The sequence below is a fragment of the Protopterus annectens genome, chromosome 3.part0, assembly GCF_019279795.1.
Source record: "Protopterus annectens isolate FY-2018-M chromosome 3.part0, PAN1.0, whole genome shotgun sequence".
NCBI lineage: Eukaryota > Metazoa > Chordata > Ceratodontiformes > Protopteridae > Protopterus > Protopterus annectens.
In genome coordinates this window covers 96,473,783-96,494,180 of record NC_056731.1, presented here as the reverse complement: position 1 = coordinate 96,494,180, position 20,398 = coordinate 96,473,783, and the positions used below count along the sequence as shown (strand labels likewise).

Genomic DNA, 20,398 nt, shown 5'->3' with positions numbered 1-20,398 from the left:
GCCGCTATGGGAAAAGAACTATTGCTCTCACTTACCATACATGACAATTTCTTCTGGATTGTATATTTGCAGCTTTTGTTTTACACGCACACACTGTTGTTTGGCATGCTGATCTTTTATACAGTTGTTTCTTTTCATCTCAATTTGAACCTACATCACATTTTCAAGGCTTTCTGCTTTAATGAAAACCCTCAGAGAAAACAAAATGCATTTTCAAATCACCTCCATCCCCTATTAACTTAGAACATGCACACAAAAACTATGTACATTTTCAACAGATGAAGTTTAACTCTTCAGAAAGGAAATACTGCATTAATTTATTATCTCTAGTCCACTCCCAGATTTCAAAACCAGCTTGTATGCTTTCAGGAAACATTAATTTTAGTCACTAAGAAAAAACAGCATAGGCTATCTTTAAATAAAACTAAATTATGCACTGTTCTAGTAAATGCATTAAAGTTATTAATGCTGCTAGGGAGGCTACTATCCCTTATTTACCTCCCATAATTTCAAACTTTATTTTCACTTAACTGCTTGCCACTATACCTTTAAATTTTGCATTTTCCTCAGCAAAGAATGCTCAAAACTCTCAAGATTAATCACCTTCACCTGCATACTGCTAGTCTCCATGCAAAAGTAGTCAGCAATGAGAAAAAAATAACATCTTTGTCGATACATGAAGGAATATTTGTAAATTTCCCTCAGAACAGCATGCAGAATTCTCCTGGCTAACTGCCTTCAGCTGCAGACTTCTTGTCTCTCATTAAGAACATCTGCTAATGGAAAAAAAAACAAGCTATTTCCTTTGCAGATGCAAGAAGCTTAGCATTTTTCATGGCTCCTATCATTCTGTCTTAATTTTAAATCCCATTTGCTTACAAAAATGTTTATAGCTTAAACCAAGCACATTACTCTAGACGTTCATCCATGTAAAAACAAAAGGACTTATCATTAAAATTCTACATATAATATAATAAGTACATTTACACCCAAGCCTCCACCCACCCTAGCACAAGCACATTATTCAAAATTATCCTTGTTTTTACATGGGTGGAAGTAATTTAAATTCTACATATAATATAATCAGTACACTTACACCCCAGCAGCCCACAGCATTACATTAAAATCTTGCTTCAACTTGCTTCTGTTCAGCCTTTCATTTAATTACAATGTAAAACTTATAGTTCTTACAAGTAAAAAATATACTTTTTTACTTTAGTATCTTTAATACATACATCAGGCAATGAAGACTCCCCTGCCACATTTAAAATACCCCTGGCTACACACTACATAAAACTACTTTACAATACAACATACAAAATTAGTTTTAATTAGTTACTTTTTTCTGTTTAGTGTCACTCAAGAATTAAAGGTATAGTGTTCAGTATATTCTTTATAGTTCACCCTCAATTTTACCACAGTCAATAAAAGCCCAGTCTTTCCTCAAACATGTTTTTACAATTCCATATTTCAGAAATATGATCATTGCTTTATAATCCCACATTTATTTATTAATTTCAGTATTTCTAGCCTTCTTCCTCATCATCTCCATCTCACAACACTACTCTCAGCTTCAAGCCCAAGGTACTCCTTTTTCTTCTTGTCAATTTTGGTGCTTTTTTTCCTGTCTCTCAAGAATTTTTCCTTTGGAACATGGGAAAAGGTTTCACAAGCAAAGTCTTTCTATGAGATTTACTGCTTGCTAGCTTACTTTCTGTTGGATAACCTTTTTAATATCACCTCTTTAATCTGTTCCACATCAAAAATATTGTTGATCCTCCAGAAAAAAATACTCTGAAGACAACTGGATACAGCAGCATGAATCCCATACCTGCCTCTTGACAATCCTTGCTTACTGGGATAATTTTCATTTTCCACATGTACTCTGTTGTTTCTAAGTTTTAATACTTTTCCCTTTTGCCACAGCTTTGGCAGTCAATTCTTTCTGCTGGTATAACTGCATTTATACTAATATACATCTTAGCTGCTTTCTCATGGCTAGGTTTAGGTATACACTCAATGTGCCCTTTCAACTAAAAAATCCTGCTGTAAGCACCAGTTCAGTTGCTTATTTGGGCTTTCATAAAATTAATACACTCTGTTCCTTCCAGTTTCATGGGTACAGCAGATAATCCCATGTTTTCTCTACATACACTGTCTTCTAACTCTACTAATTTGTGAAACAGCTCTTCTTGAGAAGTCTCACACTTGGCCAGCCTTTTCTTTATTACATCTGATTTTTGTACGTTTTATCAGCTCATCTAAATAGCTAGTTAAGGCTTCTTCTATTTTTCCAGCCTTGAGATTATATATTCTTTCAATGTTTTATTTATTTTCATCACTCCTGAGTACATATTTCCACTAAATTACTAGAAGCCATCAGTTGAACCACAGCTGAAGCCTGAACTGATTTTGGCTGCACAGATGCAAAATTCGTCCAATCTAGTGTTTTCTCTTCAACTTTTCTTGCTGCTTTTCTTTCAGGTTCACCAAATTTCCTTTTCCCTGGCATCCAGGCAATGTAATTACTAGCCAGTAACTGAATTTTACCAAAGCTTAAAATCTGAACTTATCCTTTCTTCTCAGTTTCTGTTTTGACACTGGGAGAGCTGAAATTAAAGATCATGTCTAAAAGCACAAAATTAAATTTTCTTTTCACACACAAAAAAGTTTGCATGCAGCACTTTTCTTTGTAAAAGCAAAGATTTATTTTGCAGCCTTTAGAAAATTATAAAAGTTTTAAATATATCTTCCGTATGCTGAAGACTAAAATATGGAGCCATGTTTATGGCATTAATATTAATGGCCGGGTGGGAGGTATTCATGTCAGTATGGGTTCCAGCTCTAATTATGCTAGACTTGCATAGGTAACCAATTACAATGAGTGAAGAAGTCCTCACACCTTTACTTCCTGTTGGGTTACAATTTTAAATATAAAATATCATCTCATAGATGAGCAAAAAGACCTAATCCTTAAAATGGTAACATAACTTTTAAGAGAACAAATCAGAGGAGTCCAAATCTCTGCTAGTGTCCATATGAAACAATTTCACTTTGCTACCTAAGAAAAATGTTTTGTTTAGTTTCTCAGTTTTCACATCTTTGCTGCATATACAGTGAGAAAAAAATGCAGATTTTACTCAACTTCTCCCATTTTCACGACTATGAAGTTTTTAAAAAAAGAAAGGATTTATACAGTTTCTCCATGGGGGAGCTGCAGGTTTTCATATAAACCTTAACAGTCACATCAAGTTGCTTTTCACAAACATTCAGAGTGCCAATAATTACATTTCACATTTTAGTAATAAACAAAGCTTCATCTACCCAAAAAAGTAAACATGAAAAGATTTTTAACATAAAAAGACTGTTGAGGTGCATCCTGATAGAAAATGGCTTATCAAGAACCAAATGCATTACAAGTGATTCTATAACAACCAGAGCATTAAAACAATCTTCTTTCAAAGACAAAAATATATACTGTAAATAATACTCAACAATGACAAAATGTCACAGTGAAAAATTATCACCATTAAGCAAAAATATTAAAAACAAATCTTGGTGAGGCCTTCCTCTGATGCCATCAGGAGAAACTGGGGGTTTAAAATAGTATCCTATCAGAACTGTAAGGATGTGAGCTGCAGATCCACAGAATTCTTAAAATTAGGCTTTTTAAAGCTGATTTTCTTGTACAGGAGCTGTGCCCTGAATACCCCCCCCAACCGCAGAAGTGACTTAATCCCCACATCCCTAAATCTAAATATCCAATTCTGGGCTCACTGTGTCTCAAGCTAAGAGCAAAAATATACTGTGAAATACTGAATTCTGAAATTATGAGTACTCACAATTTTAGCTCTTGTAATTTCAAGGTGGGGTGGGCCCTTTCTGAATGTTATGCTGTTTACATACAGAGCTGCAACTAGTGGTCAACTTCCATACAACTGACAAAAAGTGAAGAAAGACATCTGTCATGAACAAATGCAAAGACTATGTAGAAAAGTAACTTGCATTACCCAAATAAAAAAAATGCTGAAAATACAAGAAAGGAAGATACACTATATAATAAAATGTAAAAAAGCTATAATACTGGATGTCAATTGAGATATGTTACTCACTAACAAAGGGCATGCAACATTGGTGATAGTATGAATTAAGAAAATAAAATGGCCAGAAGCAAGAACGTGTAGGCACTCTGCCCAACAATAGTGAGGCCATTCAGCACACTACCTACTTGCAAACATTAGCCAAGGTCCAACCCTAGAAACAGTGAAGAAAACTAATTAAAAAAGGTTAGACAATTTAAGCTATTAGCGTATGTAACATTTAAAAACAAAAGGACTACAACAGTTGAGAACACAATCCATTGCCATGTGGTTTGGATTAATAAAGTCAGTGTGTAGAAAAAACAGCAGAGCAGCCACAAGGCAACAGACCTTAAAGGCATGACATTCATTTGCACATTATATCTCACGTTATAGCATCTCACCGTACTTTTTTTTGTCCTTACCTCATGTTATCACTGTTCAGTAAATGCAACTTAATGCGAGGCAACAATCTTAATACTGTTGTTAAATCAGGCATTTCAGCAATCCTCTTCATCAGTTTTACCTAGCAGAAAAAAATGACTTCTTCAAAACATTGTGCAACACAAACAGATGCAACAATTAAACAGCACTGCATGAGCTAAAAAGCATCTCAAAGAGAACTCCGGAACTATCACTTAAAGTAGATAATAAATGTACAATTTTAGTACAATGCTGTTACGGAGAATACACCTTAGCAAAATGAGCTCTTCAGAAAAAGATGGGAAGAACTTACCAGCACTATTGCAAGGCACATACTACAATGGCCTTCTAATAGCAGTAAATAGTAAAATGGCACTATCACTATCCTCAGTTCTCCTGCCACAGGCTTATGTGCTGCTTTCTAAGGATTCAGATTAGGAAAAACATTATACAACAAAATGTGTGGGTGAAAAGAGTTACATACTCAAAGGACAGGAACAGTGTACACTATATTAAGGTCATTCAGTGAGACCACCTTCAGAAGAAAATACAGATTTGTTGGCAAGACACAAAGACAAAGAATATGTCCCTAAGCAACACAAGGTAAGGCTGTAAGGTGGGGAGGGGGGGGGGGGGGTGAGATCTTGAAACTTAAAATATATGCTAAGATAGGATAATGGCTGTTTAGGAAGACAAGTCTTACAGGACATAATCAAGCCAAATGAACCTTGCAATTTGAAGGACAGATGTTCATCTTTACCATCTTTATCTTTCATCTTTAAAGATGTTTCTTTACCAGAGGTCAGAGAAAAGGACTGCCATGAGAACATGCTTTCCAAGACTGCCCTGGGCAAGAGTTCTGCTTACAACCAGATTATGATACAAGACGGCCAATACGGGTTCCTTTACATTGTAACTAAAATATACAAGAAAAAGAGACAAGGCAGAACCCATAGGCTCTTACAGTATTGGCCATCTAAAAGAGAACCTTGTTCCTTGTAAGAATTATGACCAAATTAATTCTCTCTTCTATTCCAATTTCCCATTTTGTTTCTATGAAACTCCCATTCTCAAGTGGTACATACACTAATTTCTTGCTCTGGGCTCTGGGAACACACTTAGCCCATCATTTTGCCTGCAACTAGTACACAAGTACAGTTCCTGAAAATTAAAATTAAAAAAAATGAAATTACAAAGACTCACAATTTTAGTTCTTGTCATAACAAGGGGGCCCTTTCCGAATGGTACACTGTTTACACTGAGAGCTGAAACTAGTGGTAATTTTGCATACAACACAACTTCCTGAATTACAGTGAACCCTAGGGGAACAGCTTGTTGGGAGGAGCAGTCCAAGCAAAGGGAGACAGAAGGACGGCAATTAAGGCCCATGAAGAGTACCTGACTCACTAATCAACTGCTAATGTAAGCGTATCTTTTAACTTATTATCAGGTGCCTTCAAAGGATGTGTGGGTGAGGCTGGGAGGGGCATTCTCTGATAGCACTGAATCCAACGCAGCAAATTCGTCAGAGTGGAAGAAGCTAAAACAGAAGGTTACAATGCCTGGTGAAGGTGTCATCTGATGTGATGGCCAAGTGCCTGCAATGAAGACATTCTTAAGGCAAAAACTGGATGAGGCATAGAGATGGTCAAGCAACTTTTGACAGCAACATGGTCCATTAGGCAACATGTTGCCTGATGGAAAAAACATAAAACAGCTGATAATCCAGTCTAACAGGGTTTGCCTAGCAACATCTGCCAGTCCATTACATTCTGGAAGCAACAGACTGCATTTTTACCTTCCAGAACTTATTCTCAAGTAGCAAGTTGAATGGGCAGTGCATATCTGTGATGCCTCAACTATCCACCCCACCAAGATTTGGTCCTCCAGAAGAAAACAGGGATGTAATTGAAGTGAAGTACAGCTCAGATAACACTTTTGACAAGAATCATCAGCTGAATTAAAGGATGCCCATCTCTGTGAAAGATTATACAGTTTGTACATATAAGGGTACAAATCTCAAATTGTGTGAAGAAAACTGATGGCCTCAAAGCAAATGGTCTTCTAAAAAGCAAACTCTGGAGCTGCCAAACCAACAAGTGTGATGACGCTGGAACAGATTGCCAATCAATCATGGGATTCAAGTTACAAGAAGGAACACAATATACAAAACGCAGAACTGCCACTCACCAACTTATAACAGCAAAGTGAATAAGACTGCTATTAATCCACTGGAATCGTTGAAATCATATATAAAAATGTATTTGAAGTTGAATAAAAATAGAGTAGTTAAGCGCTTTCACTCGTCTAAGCGAGCTTCATCAGAACAAACAGATTGTGCTCATCTACAACATTTAAATATACATGTCTTAGCGCCAAATTTAATAGTCTTAAAGCTACAACAGGCAATTAATACCTTCATTCATAAAATAGTACCTTCATTCGTAAAATAGTACTAAGTAGCCCTACTAACAATGTTTGGAATAAAAAACTGTGCACAGTATTGTCCCTAAAATATTCATGAATGAAGGTATTATTCAGGAACGAAGGTACTATTTTATGAATGAAGGTATTAACTGCCTGTTGTAGCTTTAAGACTATTAAATTTCGCGCTAAGACATGTATATTTAAATGTTGTAGATGAGCACAATCTGTTTGTTCTGATGAAGCTCGCTTAGAGGAGTGAAAGCGCTTAACTACTCTATTTTTATTCAACTTCAAATAAATTTTTATATATGATTTCAACGATTCCAGTGGATTAATAGCAGTCTTATTCACTTTGCTGTTATAAGTTGGCGAGTGGCAGTTCTGCGTTTTGTATATTGTGTTCCTTGTTCTAGTCGAACAAAACGCTTTTTCTGGTGTCAAGTTACAAGAAGAAGAGTTTTTCAAAGGGGCAAAGTTGCGGACCTTGAACTGAATGTCCAGCTATTGCTAGGCCATAGTCCTTAACCTGAAAATCTCACATAAGGCAAAAATGCCAAAAACATGTAACAAAATAATAATGGTGTCTGCGATATAGTAGAATGACTTACAACATGAATGACTGAGGTAGCAGAGAATTTCTTGTCAGGTAGGCAGAAAATGTCTTCTACTTAGCCAAATTATTACTGAATATAATTTCCCCTTTGACATGCATCTGTTCTGACACATGCAAAAACTGGAATAAACCACAGAGATACCTTACTAAAAGGATACAAGGTCTAAACAACGTGTCCTACATGGACTGCCTCAAAGCTCTGTCACTATACTCTCTGTCCTGGACTGCTAAGAGGTGATCTGTATCTGGCATGCAAGGCATCCTCTGACCTAATACTGAAAGACTTGTGGCATGTCAGCAAGTCCAATGGCATCAGAAATACTTTGTCTAGGGATCTAAACCCCTTCTGCAACATCAGCAGAATGGTATACAGGGACACGTATATCCTGCAGAGGAAACGTCTGCTCTGGTACAGACTCCCCATCTACCGTCAACAAAGTTCATCCCTGTCCATCTAAGTGCAACATAGATCTATGGATTGAAACACAAAATATACCTAAAGGCTGATCACTATAATAGTAATAGACAGAGGCAGCTCCTAAATGCTTTATCCCATGCATGGGCTCCCCTCAAATTATCCACAGTATGATCACAGTTATTCTGATTAGGGGTAATATAGAATTACCAACCATAGGCTTGGTAAGGCCAGTCTCTAACCAAATGGGAAGGTCTGGGATGAAATAAGGAGCATCCTTACTCACATGCTGTTATATACTATTTTTCACCTACGTTAATTTATTTTTTAAAGACTATACGTAACACATATACAATATTTAACTGCTTTCAGTTACTTTTAAGAACTGCTTAATGTTTGTCTTCTGTAAGTTTTCTACTTTTGTGAGCCTGGGCATTTGCTAAAATTGAACCTCTGGATAAGTCCACTGTCCTGGCTAATAAACAAAAGCTATGAGAGTTTGACAGGGATAAGGATTATTGGAAGGATTTGATGAATATTTAAGAAACAAAAAGAGAAGGTTGATATAGCTATTTAATGGTCTAAGGATAGCACTTAGGCCAAAGGTGGAATGGACGGGTAAGGAGGTGAAGTGGCACAGTTCAAGGAGGCAAAGTAAGAGGGCAATCATGTTGCATGCTGAAAGAAGCAGTCAAAGGGAACAAAGGCTTTTTAAGTTATGCAGAAGAAAGCAGCAAAAGAAGGACAGACCTAACATAGGTTCATAGGTTGGTACTAGGCTATCGGCCCTAGGGCCTATACAAGCCTAGCCAAACAATTCCCCGGATATTTCTTCCCACAATATTTACTTCCCTGGACCCCTGTCTAGCAAGGCGACTGACGTGATCCCCGGGGGGAATTTCCCATCTCCCATCCAATCGTCAACCTTCCTTTTGAAGATGGCCAAGGAGGCGCTCTGCTTGACATGTATGGGCAGTCTATTCCAGAGTATGGGGAGTCTCTGGGTCAGGAACCTATCCCTCCAGCATGTTTTGTTCATTGTGATGACAAGGTTTAGCTCTCTGGAGCGTGTGGCTCTGAGCGATTGGGATTTCTTTAAGTGGAGCATGTCCAACAGCTCAGGGTTTGACATGGCCTTGCATGTTAAGCAGAGATCGCCTCTGAGTAGACGATATGCCACAGAATACAGCTGGAGTTTTTCTAGGTCAGCATACGGCATCTGCTTTAGGCCTGTGATTCTTTCAGTGAGGTATTTCTGCGGCCTTTCCAGCTGTTGCAGATGTCTTGTGAGGTGCATACCAAACAGGGCATTGTACTCTATAAAGGGTCTAATGAGGGAGGAGTACAGTGGGACAATGACCTCCTTTTTTCTGGATGAAAAGCCCTTAGTGATGAGGTGTGCCACATAGAAGGGTTTCCTGACTGTTGTGGCGATGTGGTTATCGAAGGTGAGACCACTGTTCACCTGCGTCCCTAAGTCTCTCATCACACTTTCAGTGTTTAGTGTACTGCCACCTATGTGGTAATTCATGGATACATGTTTTTTCCCAAAGTGGATAACTATACATTTCTTGGCATTTAGCTTGAGCCCATGGCTCTGGCACCAAGCATCTGTTTCTGTAAGGCCCTTTTGTAGAATATCCACATAATTTGGGGATTCAATAATGGTTCCCAATTTGCAGTCATCTGCAAACTTTGTTAGCCAGAGTCCCTTAGTGTTGGCCTGTACTTCACAGAAGTAGATGCTAAACAAGAGCGGTCCCAGGACTGAACATGAAGACATGTTAAGCAAATGGCTGAGGGAGATTAGAACAACTTGGAAAAAAGATGGAAAAGGAAATTGTCTGCTTTAAAGGATTAGTACAGTATACTGGCCAGATGGGTTCGCTCGTAGGAAGCTTAAGGGGCTGGACTGTGTGCAAGCAAAACCCCAAACATAAACCCTCAACATTATCATTGGCTAGTGCCAAAATGTCTGAGAACTGGGGTACAGCAAGAGTGACATCCTTCCACAAGACAACTGAAGTAAAGTACATGCCCAATGCATGACTATGCCCTAGTTCCATGAGTTAAGTCACCCATAATGACCTGCCTACTAGAAACAGCCTATAGTATATATTTCTCCATTCTCTGGCCATTTAAAATCACTATTATTTTCTTGGAGAAAAAAAAAACGTGTATTACAAAATTTGATTAAAAGCTCAGCTAATGGTAGCTCTGCTCATAATGAATCAGACTAATTAAAAAATGTTTTATGTGTACATTTACAAAACCAGAGGTGCTGTAAAAACAATGTACTAATTTCAGTGAAAACACCTGTAAATTAAATTTCAAGTACTTTATTCCTGTCAGTTTGCCCTTTCAATTTTATCAGCAGTTACCTTCATGTAACGTGTAAGGGATCAAAGTATATTACAAGCCTCAACTGTTGTATGTTGAGCAGTATACAAACAACTAATGTTATTCAACCACTGTGTCTGTGAAATTAAGGAAAATGTTCGCCTTTAATATGTTTTATAGGGTGTTATGCCTATAAAGGTGGGATTGTTACAGCAAATGCAATGATGTTCTGTTGTAAATTAATTACCCTTTTCAGCACATGAAGTTTAATACCCCCCCAGAAAAGTAAAGTTTAACAGTGCATATGTATGCCATAACCAAGCTCATTTTAGTAAGGTGAACACTGAGTCAGTACCAGTGCCACTGCTAAGAAAATTGTATAAAACAGAATTTACTCGGCAGCTGGAAACAGTAGAGCAGAAAAATATGCTTTTGCTTTGGAACCGCATCTTTTCCGTGGTAGTAGTGATAAAGCTAGGACTAGTAGCCACTGAGTTAGGAAATGATTTGAGATGTAGTAGAGGTGTGCGCCCAACTTTGCCATGCTTAACAATTTAGTTTGCATGTATCTGCTTAGTCCCATAATTCAATCATTATCTCTTAGTAAGAGAAATACTTTGCAGTAAGATACACTACTACTGTTCTGTAAATAGTTATCTTATAGACAAGGAGAGTAATCTTATGCAAAATTTGTCACACATGGCAAGCAATGCTAATTGTTCCTTAGCGCTCGATTATAACTGTTTTACATACAATCTGTACAGTGTCAGTTTTAATGGCAGTTTAAGTACACTGTAGTCAGTGACTAGGTGTAAATATAATTCTTAGATGTAAAGGTAGAAAGTACAGTTTTGTACACTTACCATAAATGTACATGTTAGAGTGTATTCACTGTTGCAGTCATTACATTTGGGTAATCTGCTGGCAGGTTGCCCTCAGCTGGCCTGAATTCCAAAGTCTTGGGTCCTGCATCAGTTGCTGTCTCCTCTTCCATGACGTCAGGTCATCAGGGGTATAAAACAAGCAGCCAACGCCATTTTCATTAGTTTTTCTTGCCCCAGATGTCAGGTGCCCCCAAAAAGGTAGCAAAAATATATATGTATAAAAACCATATATACATGCATCAATATAAACTTTACCTAGTTGTAGAAGATAGAGAAGGAAAGATAAACTCCAGAATGAAAGGGGGGATGGCGGGCGGGTAACCTGGACTGCAACAGTGAATACACTCGAACATCTACATTTACGGTAAGTGTACACAACTGTACTATGTTCTTCATGTTTCACTGTTGCAGTCATTACATTTGGGTAGAATCCCAAAGCTATGGTTGGGAGGCTGGAGCTAAACAGCATTAGGTGCGACTATAAGGCCCTGCAGAACTGCAGTGGCAAAGCCTGCCCTGGACTTGAGGCAAATGATAATGCTTTGTAAAGGTGTGAACAGAACTCCAAGTAGCAGCCTCTAGAATGTCTTTGGTTGGTACTCCTCTGAGAAAGGCTGCTGAAGTAGCTGCAGCTCTGGTGGAATGAGACCTAATGCCCTTGGGCACAGTTATACCATGGTGTAAGTAGCAGAAACGAATACAGTGGCTTATCCACTTTGAAATAGTCTGCTTTGAAATAACCTTTCCTTCTGATCCTGCAGCATATGTCACTAGCAATTGCTCAGTTTTTCTTAGAGCTTTAGTCCTGCTCAAGCAGAATCTTAGCTGTCTGTGTACATCCAAGGAATGCAGCATTCTCTCCCCCTTGTTCTGCGGATTTGGATAAAAGGTTGGCAGATGAACAGCTTGGTTAAGAGCCACACTGGAAACCACCTTAGGCATAAATGTTGGATTTGTCCTCAGACACCCTGTCTGGGTAAAATATGATAAAAGGCTCCACAGCCATGAGGGCCTGTAGCTCTGAGACTCTTCTTGCTGAAGTAATTGCTAGTTGCAGAGCTGTTTTCCATGATAAGAACTTTATATCAACAGTAACAGCTGGTTCAAATGGAGACAGGGTGAGCTTTTCCAACACATAATTGAGGTACCATGCAGGTATTGGTGATCTTCTAGGAGGCCTTACATTTTTGGTCCCTCTAAGATACTGCTTTAGTAAAGGATGAGAAAAAAATGGTGGCTCTGTATTGTAAGGAGTCGAAATGGCAGAGGCATGGATTTTAATTGATGAGAAAGATAGGCCATTGTCAAGCATCTCAGTCAAGTATTGAGGAATAGTTGGTTCTGCTGTATAAGTTCCTTCTGCTTGATTCCAAGCACAGAATCTCTTCCATTTATCAGCATAAGATTTTCTAGTACTAGGCCTTCTGGCTTCCAAAATGACATCCATCACAGATTTACTGAGAGGTGTTGTTTGTATAACTATATGATCAGCCATGCTGCCAGTTTCAGTGTCTGGAGTTGATTGTGCAGGATCTGATTGTTTTGCTGGGACAAAAGTTGAGGTCTTTGGGATAAGATCCAAGCAGGGTATTGAGACAAGTTCTTTAGGACTGTGTACCAGTATTGGCGGGGCCAGTCCGGGGCAATTAGTATCATCTTTGGTTTCTCTTGTCTGACTTTTAGGAGGACCGTGGGAAGAAGAGGCAAAGGAGGAAAGGCGTAAACTGATAGGTTTTTCCAACTGAAGGATAGGGCGTCCACTTTCCATGCTTGTATAGATAAGTCCTTGTTCAGAATCTTTTCAATTGGTAATTTTGAGGAGAGGCAAATAGATCTATGTCTGGGCTCCCCCATTTCTTTGTTATCATGCTGAAGACTTGTGAATCTAGTTTCCACTCGTGAGGGATCCATAAGGTTTCTGCTTAAGTTGGCTGCCAGAGTATTTTATTTTCCTGGCAGGAATTGAGTTTGAAGATGTATTTGGTAAGTCAAAGCTGTGTCCCACAGTGCCATGGCTAATCTGCAAAGGGGTATGAGTGCGTGCCCCCCCCCGCTTGTTTATGTACCACATGACCGTGGTGTTGTCCATCTTTATCAGTAGTTGTCCTGGATGAAGTAAGTCCTTGAAGGCTGTCAGGGCATTTTGAACAGCTAGCATCTCTTTCTGGTTGATATGTAGATGCATTTGTTTTGGGGTCCATATGTCCTGAATGCATCTTCCCGCCATGTGGGCCACCCATGCATAATCTGATGAGTCTGTTGTTAAGGTTTGGCTGGCAGGGGGTAGAGTGAAGGGCCATCCCATGTTTTGGTGACATGCCTTTGCCCACCATAGAAACTCCTGTTGTAGGCAGGGAATGAGAGGAATCATTGTTTCCAGACTGTGACAATGTTGACTCCATAAACTTTTTAGGCACCACTGAAGTTTCCTCATATGCAGTCTTGCATATGGAATCAGTAGGATGCAGGATACCATGAAGCCCAAAGCCTGCAGAATTTGTCTTGCAGATCAATGGGTTTTTGTTGCCATCAGTTTGAAGTAAGTAGTCAGTTGCCTTTGCTTGTCTGGCGTGAGGTAAGCTATCTGGGCAGTTGTAATCAAGCTTGCACCAAGGAATGTCATCTTTTGAGAGGGTACCAGTTGTGAATTCTTTTCATTTACTGTGTACCCTAGGCATGTTAGAAGCCTTTTCACAAACGCCAGGTGTTGAAGAAGAATGTCCTTGTTCTCTGCTTGAATGAGGCAGTTGTCCAAGTAAGGATATATTTGTATACTTCGTCTGCAAAATGCAATCACTGGTGCCAGGCACTTTGTAAAGACCCTGGGCACAGTATATAAGCCAAAGGGCAGTGCAGAGAACTGGTAATGCATTAAGCCAGCCTTGAATCTGAGGTTTCTTCTGCACGATTGTCTTACTGGGACATGCAGGTATGCCTCTTTTAGGTCTAATGTCACCAGCCAAGCATTCTTACCCAGAATGGGCAGAAGCTGCTGCAAAGTCAGCATTCTGAATTTTGGAATGTCCAGGTATGTGTTCAAAATCGATAAATCCAGTATTGGCCGCCAGGCCTTGTCCTTTCTGGGTACCAAGAACAGTCTTGAGTAAAAACATTGTCCTTTTTCCTGTTCTGGTACTGGCTGAATGGCCCCCATATCCATGAGGGACATAACCTGTGTTTGTGCCACGGCCCATTGATTTTCTGGCAGATCTGGCCAACCGTTCGCCATTGGCAGAGTATGGAAATGGAATCTGTATCCTTGTGATACTATATTTAGCACTCACTTGTCCTGGGTTATTAACTGCCAATTGTGAGCAGAAAGTGCTAATTTTCCCCCTGGGGTGCTGCCAAAAGATAAGCACTTGGTGAAGGCAGACGGAAGTCATTTGGACTGTTTTCTGTAAGTTTGCACTTTATCTACTCCAGATTTGGTGGTAGAGGTGCCCCATTGCTTTGACCTGTATGAATCTTGCGCCTGGTATCTGGAACCCTTAGGGTGTCTGGATTTTCCCATTTGAGCTCTGTCTGACACAGGAAAGGACCAATTTTCTGTAGGCCAGTGTCTACTGAATCTTGGTGGCTGCACTCGTAAGAAGTCTTTTACAGTTTGCATAGGCTTAGCTTTGTCTTCCATTTTCTTTCAAACCTCTTCAGCCTTAATACCAAACAGAGTATCATGCTGTAAAGGTGCATCTAGTAATTTAGCTTTAACATGATCAGGCAAATTTTGTTCCTTTAACCAGGCATGCCTCCTAATCACAGATCCAGTAATTGTGGCCCTGCAGGAGGCCTCTAAGGAATCAAAAACCACATTGCAAAGTATGCTTTCCAACCTATTCAGCTGCATGCAATAATTCCTGCAATTCTGTATTGTCTGCACATTCAGAAATCAACATCATTTTCTGTTTCAGCAATCCCATAACATGTTGTTGATACTTGAGCATATGAAACTGGCAGTTTAAGGCCCTAACTGCCAAGGTTGCAGATGTATAAACCTTTTTTCCCCATCTATCCAGTGCCCTTGAATCTCTGTCAGAGGGGGTAGGATTTTTTGCTGTTGAGGCTTTAACTCCCTTTGGACCCTGTGAAATAGTTTCAGGGTCAGCAGCAGGGTTTCTAAATAAAAATTTGTGTGAGTCATGGACCCTGTAATATCTGTCAGGCTTGCTGGGAGCCGGAGGTAAGGAATCAGGGGTCAAACATGACTCCGAAAACACATCATCCACAATGTCTAAAACGGGGTATGGCTAAAGGCCTGTGCTGAGGGAGAAGAAGGAAATCCATGAGCCTCTTTTTTGATTCTGAGAAATCTTAACTCTCCCAGTGAAAATGCTCCCTCAAAGTATGCAAGGTTTCTCCAAATGAATAATCCTCAGGAGGTGATGCAGATGGTATAGACTCCTCTGCATCAGAATCCTCACAGGGAGGTACAGATAATTCCTGATCAGAAGAGGAATCAGAAGAAATAGAAACCTAATCTGAAGAGTCATAATCAGTGTCTTGCCTAGGCCTCTTATCTGGAGGGGGATGGGAACCCCTGGATCAAGGTAATAAGGTCTTCAGCCATTTTGATCATCTGTTTTTTAGGCATAGAGGCCTGTGCATGTGGCTCATGCGTCAGTTTTTTAGTTTTAGAAGTTGCTTTTGTCTTTGGTTTTGCAGCTGTCGTCGGTTTGATATAAAAAATTTTGAGGCCTGAATACACCCTCAGAAGCCAGTGCCAAGCTCAGTGGCTCCGGACCCATCCGAGGGAGATACATCCGTGTGTCCAATACTTTGAGTATCTCGCGGCATGCCGTACTCCACATGGGTGTCGGTAGGGGTCTGCAACTCGAAAGTAGCGGGTATCGGGGCTGCAAAAGCACCTCACTGAGTACCAGCGACTGGCTTAGGAGAAGCTTCGTGGTCAGTTTTGGACCTCGTCTGTCTCTCTCTGTCCTTTTCTTTGTGCTTTTTATGTACTCCGGTAGTCGGATTGCTATCAGACGACATTTCTGGGTAGTTAAATCAATTTCCAAAATACTTTGAGGCAAAAATATACCAACGCTTAATAGTGTGTTGTTTAAATCTAGCACAAAACCGACAGGCAGGCATGTTGTGTTCAGGGCCTAGGCAAGGAATACAGTATAAATGGAAATCCTTATGAGGTATTTGCTTCCCACAAGTAATACAATTATTAACTTTTTCTGACATCGGTATGGAGCAAGAAAAAAAGTTTCCCCAACAGGGTACTTAGCTTTAGTGAAGACTTTGGTTTTGAAACTCAAACACAAATATTTCAGGAGTCGGCCAACCGGCACTTGCGAAATGCTTCTGCTTCGGGCACCGCGCGGTAAAAAAGACTAAAGAAAATGGCATTGGCTGCTTGTTTTATACCCCTGATGACCTGAAGTCATGGAAGAGGAGACAGCAATCGACGCAGGACCCAAGACTTTGGAATTCAGGCCGACTGAGGGCAACCTGCCAGCAGATTACCCAAATGTAATGACTGCAACAGTGAAACACGAGAACATCCATGTTAAGAAATTCATGGAAGCTTTCCAGCACCAGTTCCATGCATCCAAGGATGTTATGTTGTGTAAATGCAAGAAGGCTATCAAAGGATGGCCTGTTAATCTAAGGATAAAGGTTAGCTAAAATATGCTTTTACAGCTGGAAGCTGAATGCCATAACACTGGTGTCGTTAATAATGTGAGACAATATTTTTTTATTATGACAAAGAAAATTATCACATAGTTATGATAATTTACCTACACAGCTTAAAGTATGGTGAATTCTACCTACACAGTGTGACAGCTTTCCTCTCTATCTTTTCCCATGACTGCATGTGTGAACAGAGTTGGTAATTCTTGCAGAAATACTTGAGCTTAAGATTCAGTATCATAGCAACGGTGGGGGCAAAAGGGGTAGATACCTGGGCGCAAGGTGTTACGAAGTGCAATAGTGAAATGCAGTTCTTGCATTTTTTTTTCTGACATTTCTGAATGTTGTAGCAAGCCATTAAAATGTAGTGATTGGATTACTACAGTTTAAGCTTTTTTTCCTCTTAAACTGAAGAGCTGAGGGGGCAGGGATTGTTTTGTTTTTTACTCTTCATTTGAAGAGCTAAGGGCACAGGTGGGGATGGTTCTTGATGCAGAATGGACCTTTTCTTTGCACATCAGCTGAAGAATTGAAGGAACAAGGAACCAGATCGGAAACTGGCATTGGGAACTAGATGAGTTAGCTATGGCCCTGTTGACCCCTACAGCTGCAAAGTGTGTAAGTATTTTAGTTCTGAGACCAAATTTCCCAGTCCTCAGTGGCTGTCATTTTCACACAAAGTCATAATATTTCAAGTAACTACATACTGTTAGTGCATCAGATTAAGAAATAGCAGCCTTTGACACTTTGTACTAATGGACAGTTTCTACTCTTTGTCACATAAGATCAAACCAGAGTCCCTTTGGCTGTAGAATGGATGGTGGTAATAAGTGATGCATGAGAAGATTCCAGGCACTTATTTAACAATGGCATCAGGCTCTGTGCAAACGACACAAGTAACTTTGATACAATGCAGAGTACAGTATCATGTATAGGTTTACAGCTAAGCATTAGCCAGAACTGATTTAGTTAATCTTTTATTTCAAACAACCTAAACAACTTTAATGTGGAATATTATGCCACACAGTTATCAAACTATTTCTATTTTGAAAACTCTTGAAAACACATCTCACTAGTAAATATTAATGTGTTTGTTATATGGAACATATCTAAGGAATGGGTGCCTAAGCTATCCTATAAACAATAACATTACACTCAGTAATGTGTAACTATATTGATAAAGAGAGACAGCTATGCAACCAGTGTAAATATACAGTACTAGTACCCCTGAGTATGATGCAGTGGTTTGTGTAACATTCACACACAAGCACAACTACAGTATTTATTGAACTACAGTACTGCTATTACCTTTAAGTATTGTTCTGATTTATGTAAACAACATCTGTGTAAATGCACAGCTACAGTAATTACTAAACAGTAAATGTCAGGGATGCTGTAACATGTAAATCTTGGTTTGAAATGCAACTCAGAAGAAAATCCATTTGTAAGTGCTTTTGAAAGGCTGCTACTGAGAAAGTCTTTGGATCAGCTTACTTACCCAGTTAGTAAAGTATACCAAAATAAATAAATGAATGAATGAATGAATACAGAAATTCTAGGTTCTAGTCCAGTCAAGAGCTGCTGTGATTTATGGAATGAATTATAATTTGTAAATATTTTAGCAATAAAGCATTTAAACCACATTCTAACTGCAAGACTTCTACATTATTATGTGCTACACGGATTCTGTAGTAGACAAAACTGATCACAGAATGGCAGCAGTCAAGACTAGTGACATTTCAAATCGGCTTTGAATTCTGTCATTAAACTAATGCAGTCAGTAATACAACTTTTAACTACAAATGGTTCATTGGTTCATACTAGGGTATCTGCCCTAGGGCATTTATAAGCCTAGCCAGAGTGTGTTTGGCTTTCGCCACCCATTTTAAATTAATTTTGCTATGCCCTTTTTAGAGGTTAGTATACTGTGCCTCTGTCTAACAGTGACACAGAAGTGATACCCGGGGTAAACCTACGATCTCCCATCCACTCAAGATTCCTCTTGAAGAGAGTCAATGAGGGACTCTGCCTAACCTGGACTGGGATTTTATTCCAGAGTGAAGGAAGCCTCTGGGTTATGAATCTGTCCCTCCAGCATGTCCTATTTATTTCAGTGCTGAGGTTCAAGTCTCTCGAGCGCGTAGCTCGATGGGATTTGGATTTTCTGAGGTGCAGCATGTCCATTAATTCCGGGTTGGACATGGCTTTATACGTCAGGCACAGATCGCCTCTGAGCAGGGGATATGCCACTGAGTAGAGCTGGAGTTTCTTTAACCGGGCAGCATATGGCATCTGTTTGAGCCCTTTGATCCTCTTGGTGAGGTACTTTTGGGTTCTTTCCAGTTGCTGCAGGTGTCTGGTAAGGTACATCTCAAAGGGGACTATTATTAAAGGACTATTAAAGGACTATTTTTAATTTATAAGGTATTTCAACTACAGCTATTTTAGTAATTTGCTTTTCTTCCACTCATCATTTATGTTCATTTGTAGCAGAAGGTACAGCATGACACTCTTAAATAGGTTATCTAAATTCTACAATTACAAGTCTGTGATAAGTATTTATCTGAAGAGTAAAAGAATGGCTTTCTTTGTACTTGTAGGTATGCTAAACAATAAACCAATGCTGTGTTTCTTTGAACATAATAAAAGAAAAGGTATATTTGTGAATTTCCTATGCATATGTTGCACCAATATTAAAAGTGGCTTTGGGTACAGGATGTTTTAACCCCTGCATTAACACATTCTGTATCTAGATCTGTAACAAGGCTTTATTATAGATTATAACACTCAGCAAGAACAGCGAAAACATATAACAATAATACACAACTGCGCAGAGAATAACCTGTCATTAGACAGAACAAAATATTATTCGCTCACAATACCTTTGATTTTTATATATATATATATATATATATATATATATATATATATATATATATATATATATATACACACACACACACACACACATGCACACATATATATATATATATATATATATATCTAGACACACACACATATATATATATATATATATATATATACATATATACGTGCGTGTGTGTGTGTGTATATATATATATATATATATATATATATATATATATATATATATATATATATATATATATACACACACACACACACACACACACACACACACACACACACACACACACACACACACACAAACACTAACACACACACATACACATGGGTCCCGTTTAGAAACCCAAAATCCCACTTATCCAAAACTGAAAAGACTGAGATGAAAAACCCGAAATCCAAGAAAATTAACCGTCTGGAAAACTGACAAATCACTAACGGTAAATAACCACTTGGCCAGCATGTCCCTTACCTCCGTGGTAGTGCGATCTTGGAGTTAGTATATTTAGTTAGGGGGGTTATGGGGGGCAAAGCCCCCCACATGGGTGGGTTTTCTTTCTTCAGTTTTCTGGTTGGGCAATTGGTTACTTACCGTTAGTGTTTTGTCGGTGTTCCAGACGATTGATGTTCTTGGATGTCGAGCTTTTCGTATCAGTCTTTTGGATAAGTTGTATTTCTGCTTTCATAA

General features: G+C 39.0%; 1 protein-coding gene across 1 annotated transcript in view; it reads right to left on the bottom strand.

Annotated features, from left to right (window-relative positions):
- PITRM1 (pitrilysin metallopeptidase 1) overlaps positions 1-20,398 on the bottom strand; it is a 1,418,909-nt gene that overhangs the window by 478,842 nt on the left and 919,669 nt on the right. The window contains exon 20 of the mRNA XM_044064598.1: positions 4,505-4,605. Within this exon, the coding sequence (XP_043920533.1) occupies positions 4,505-4,605 (101 nt within the window). The remainder of the gene's footprint in view (positions 1-4,504; positions 4,606-20,398) is intronic.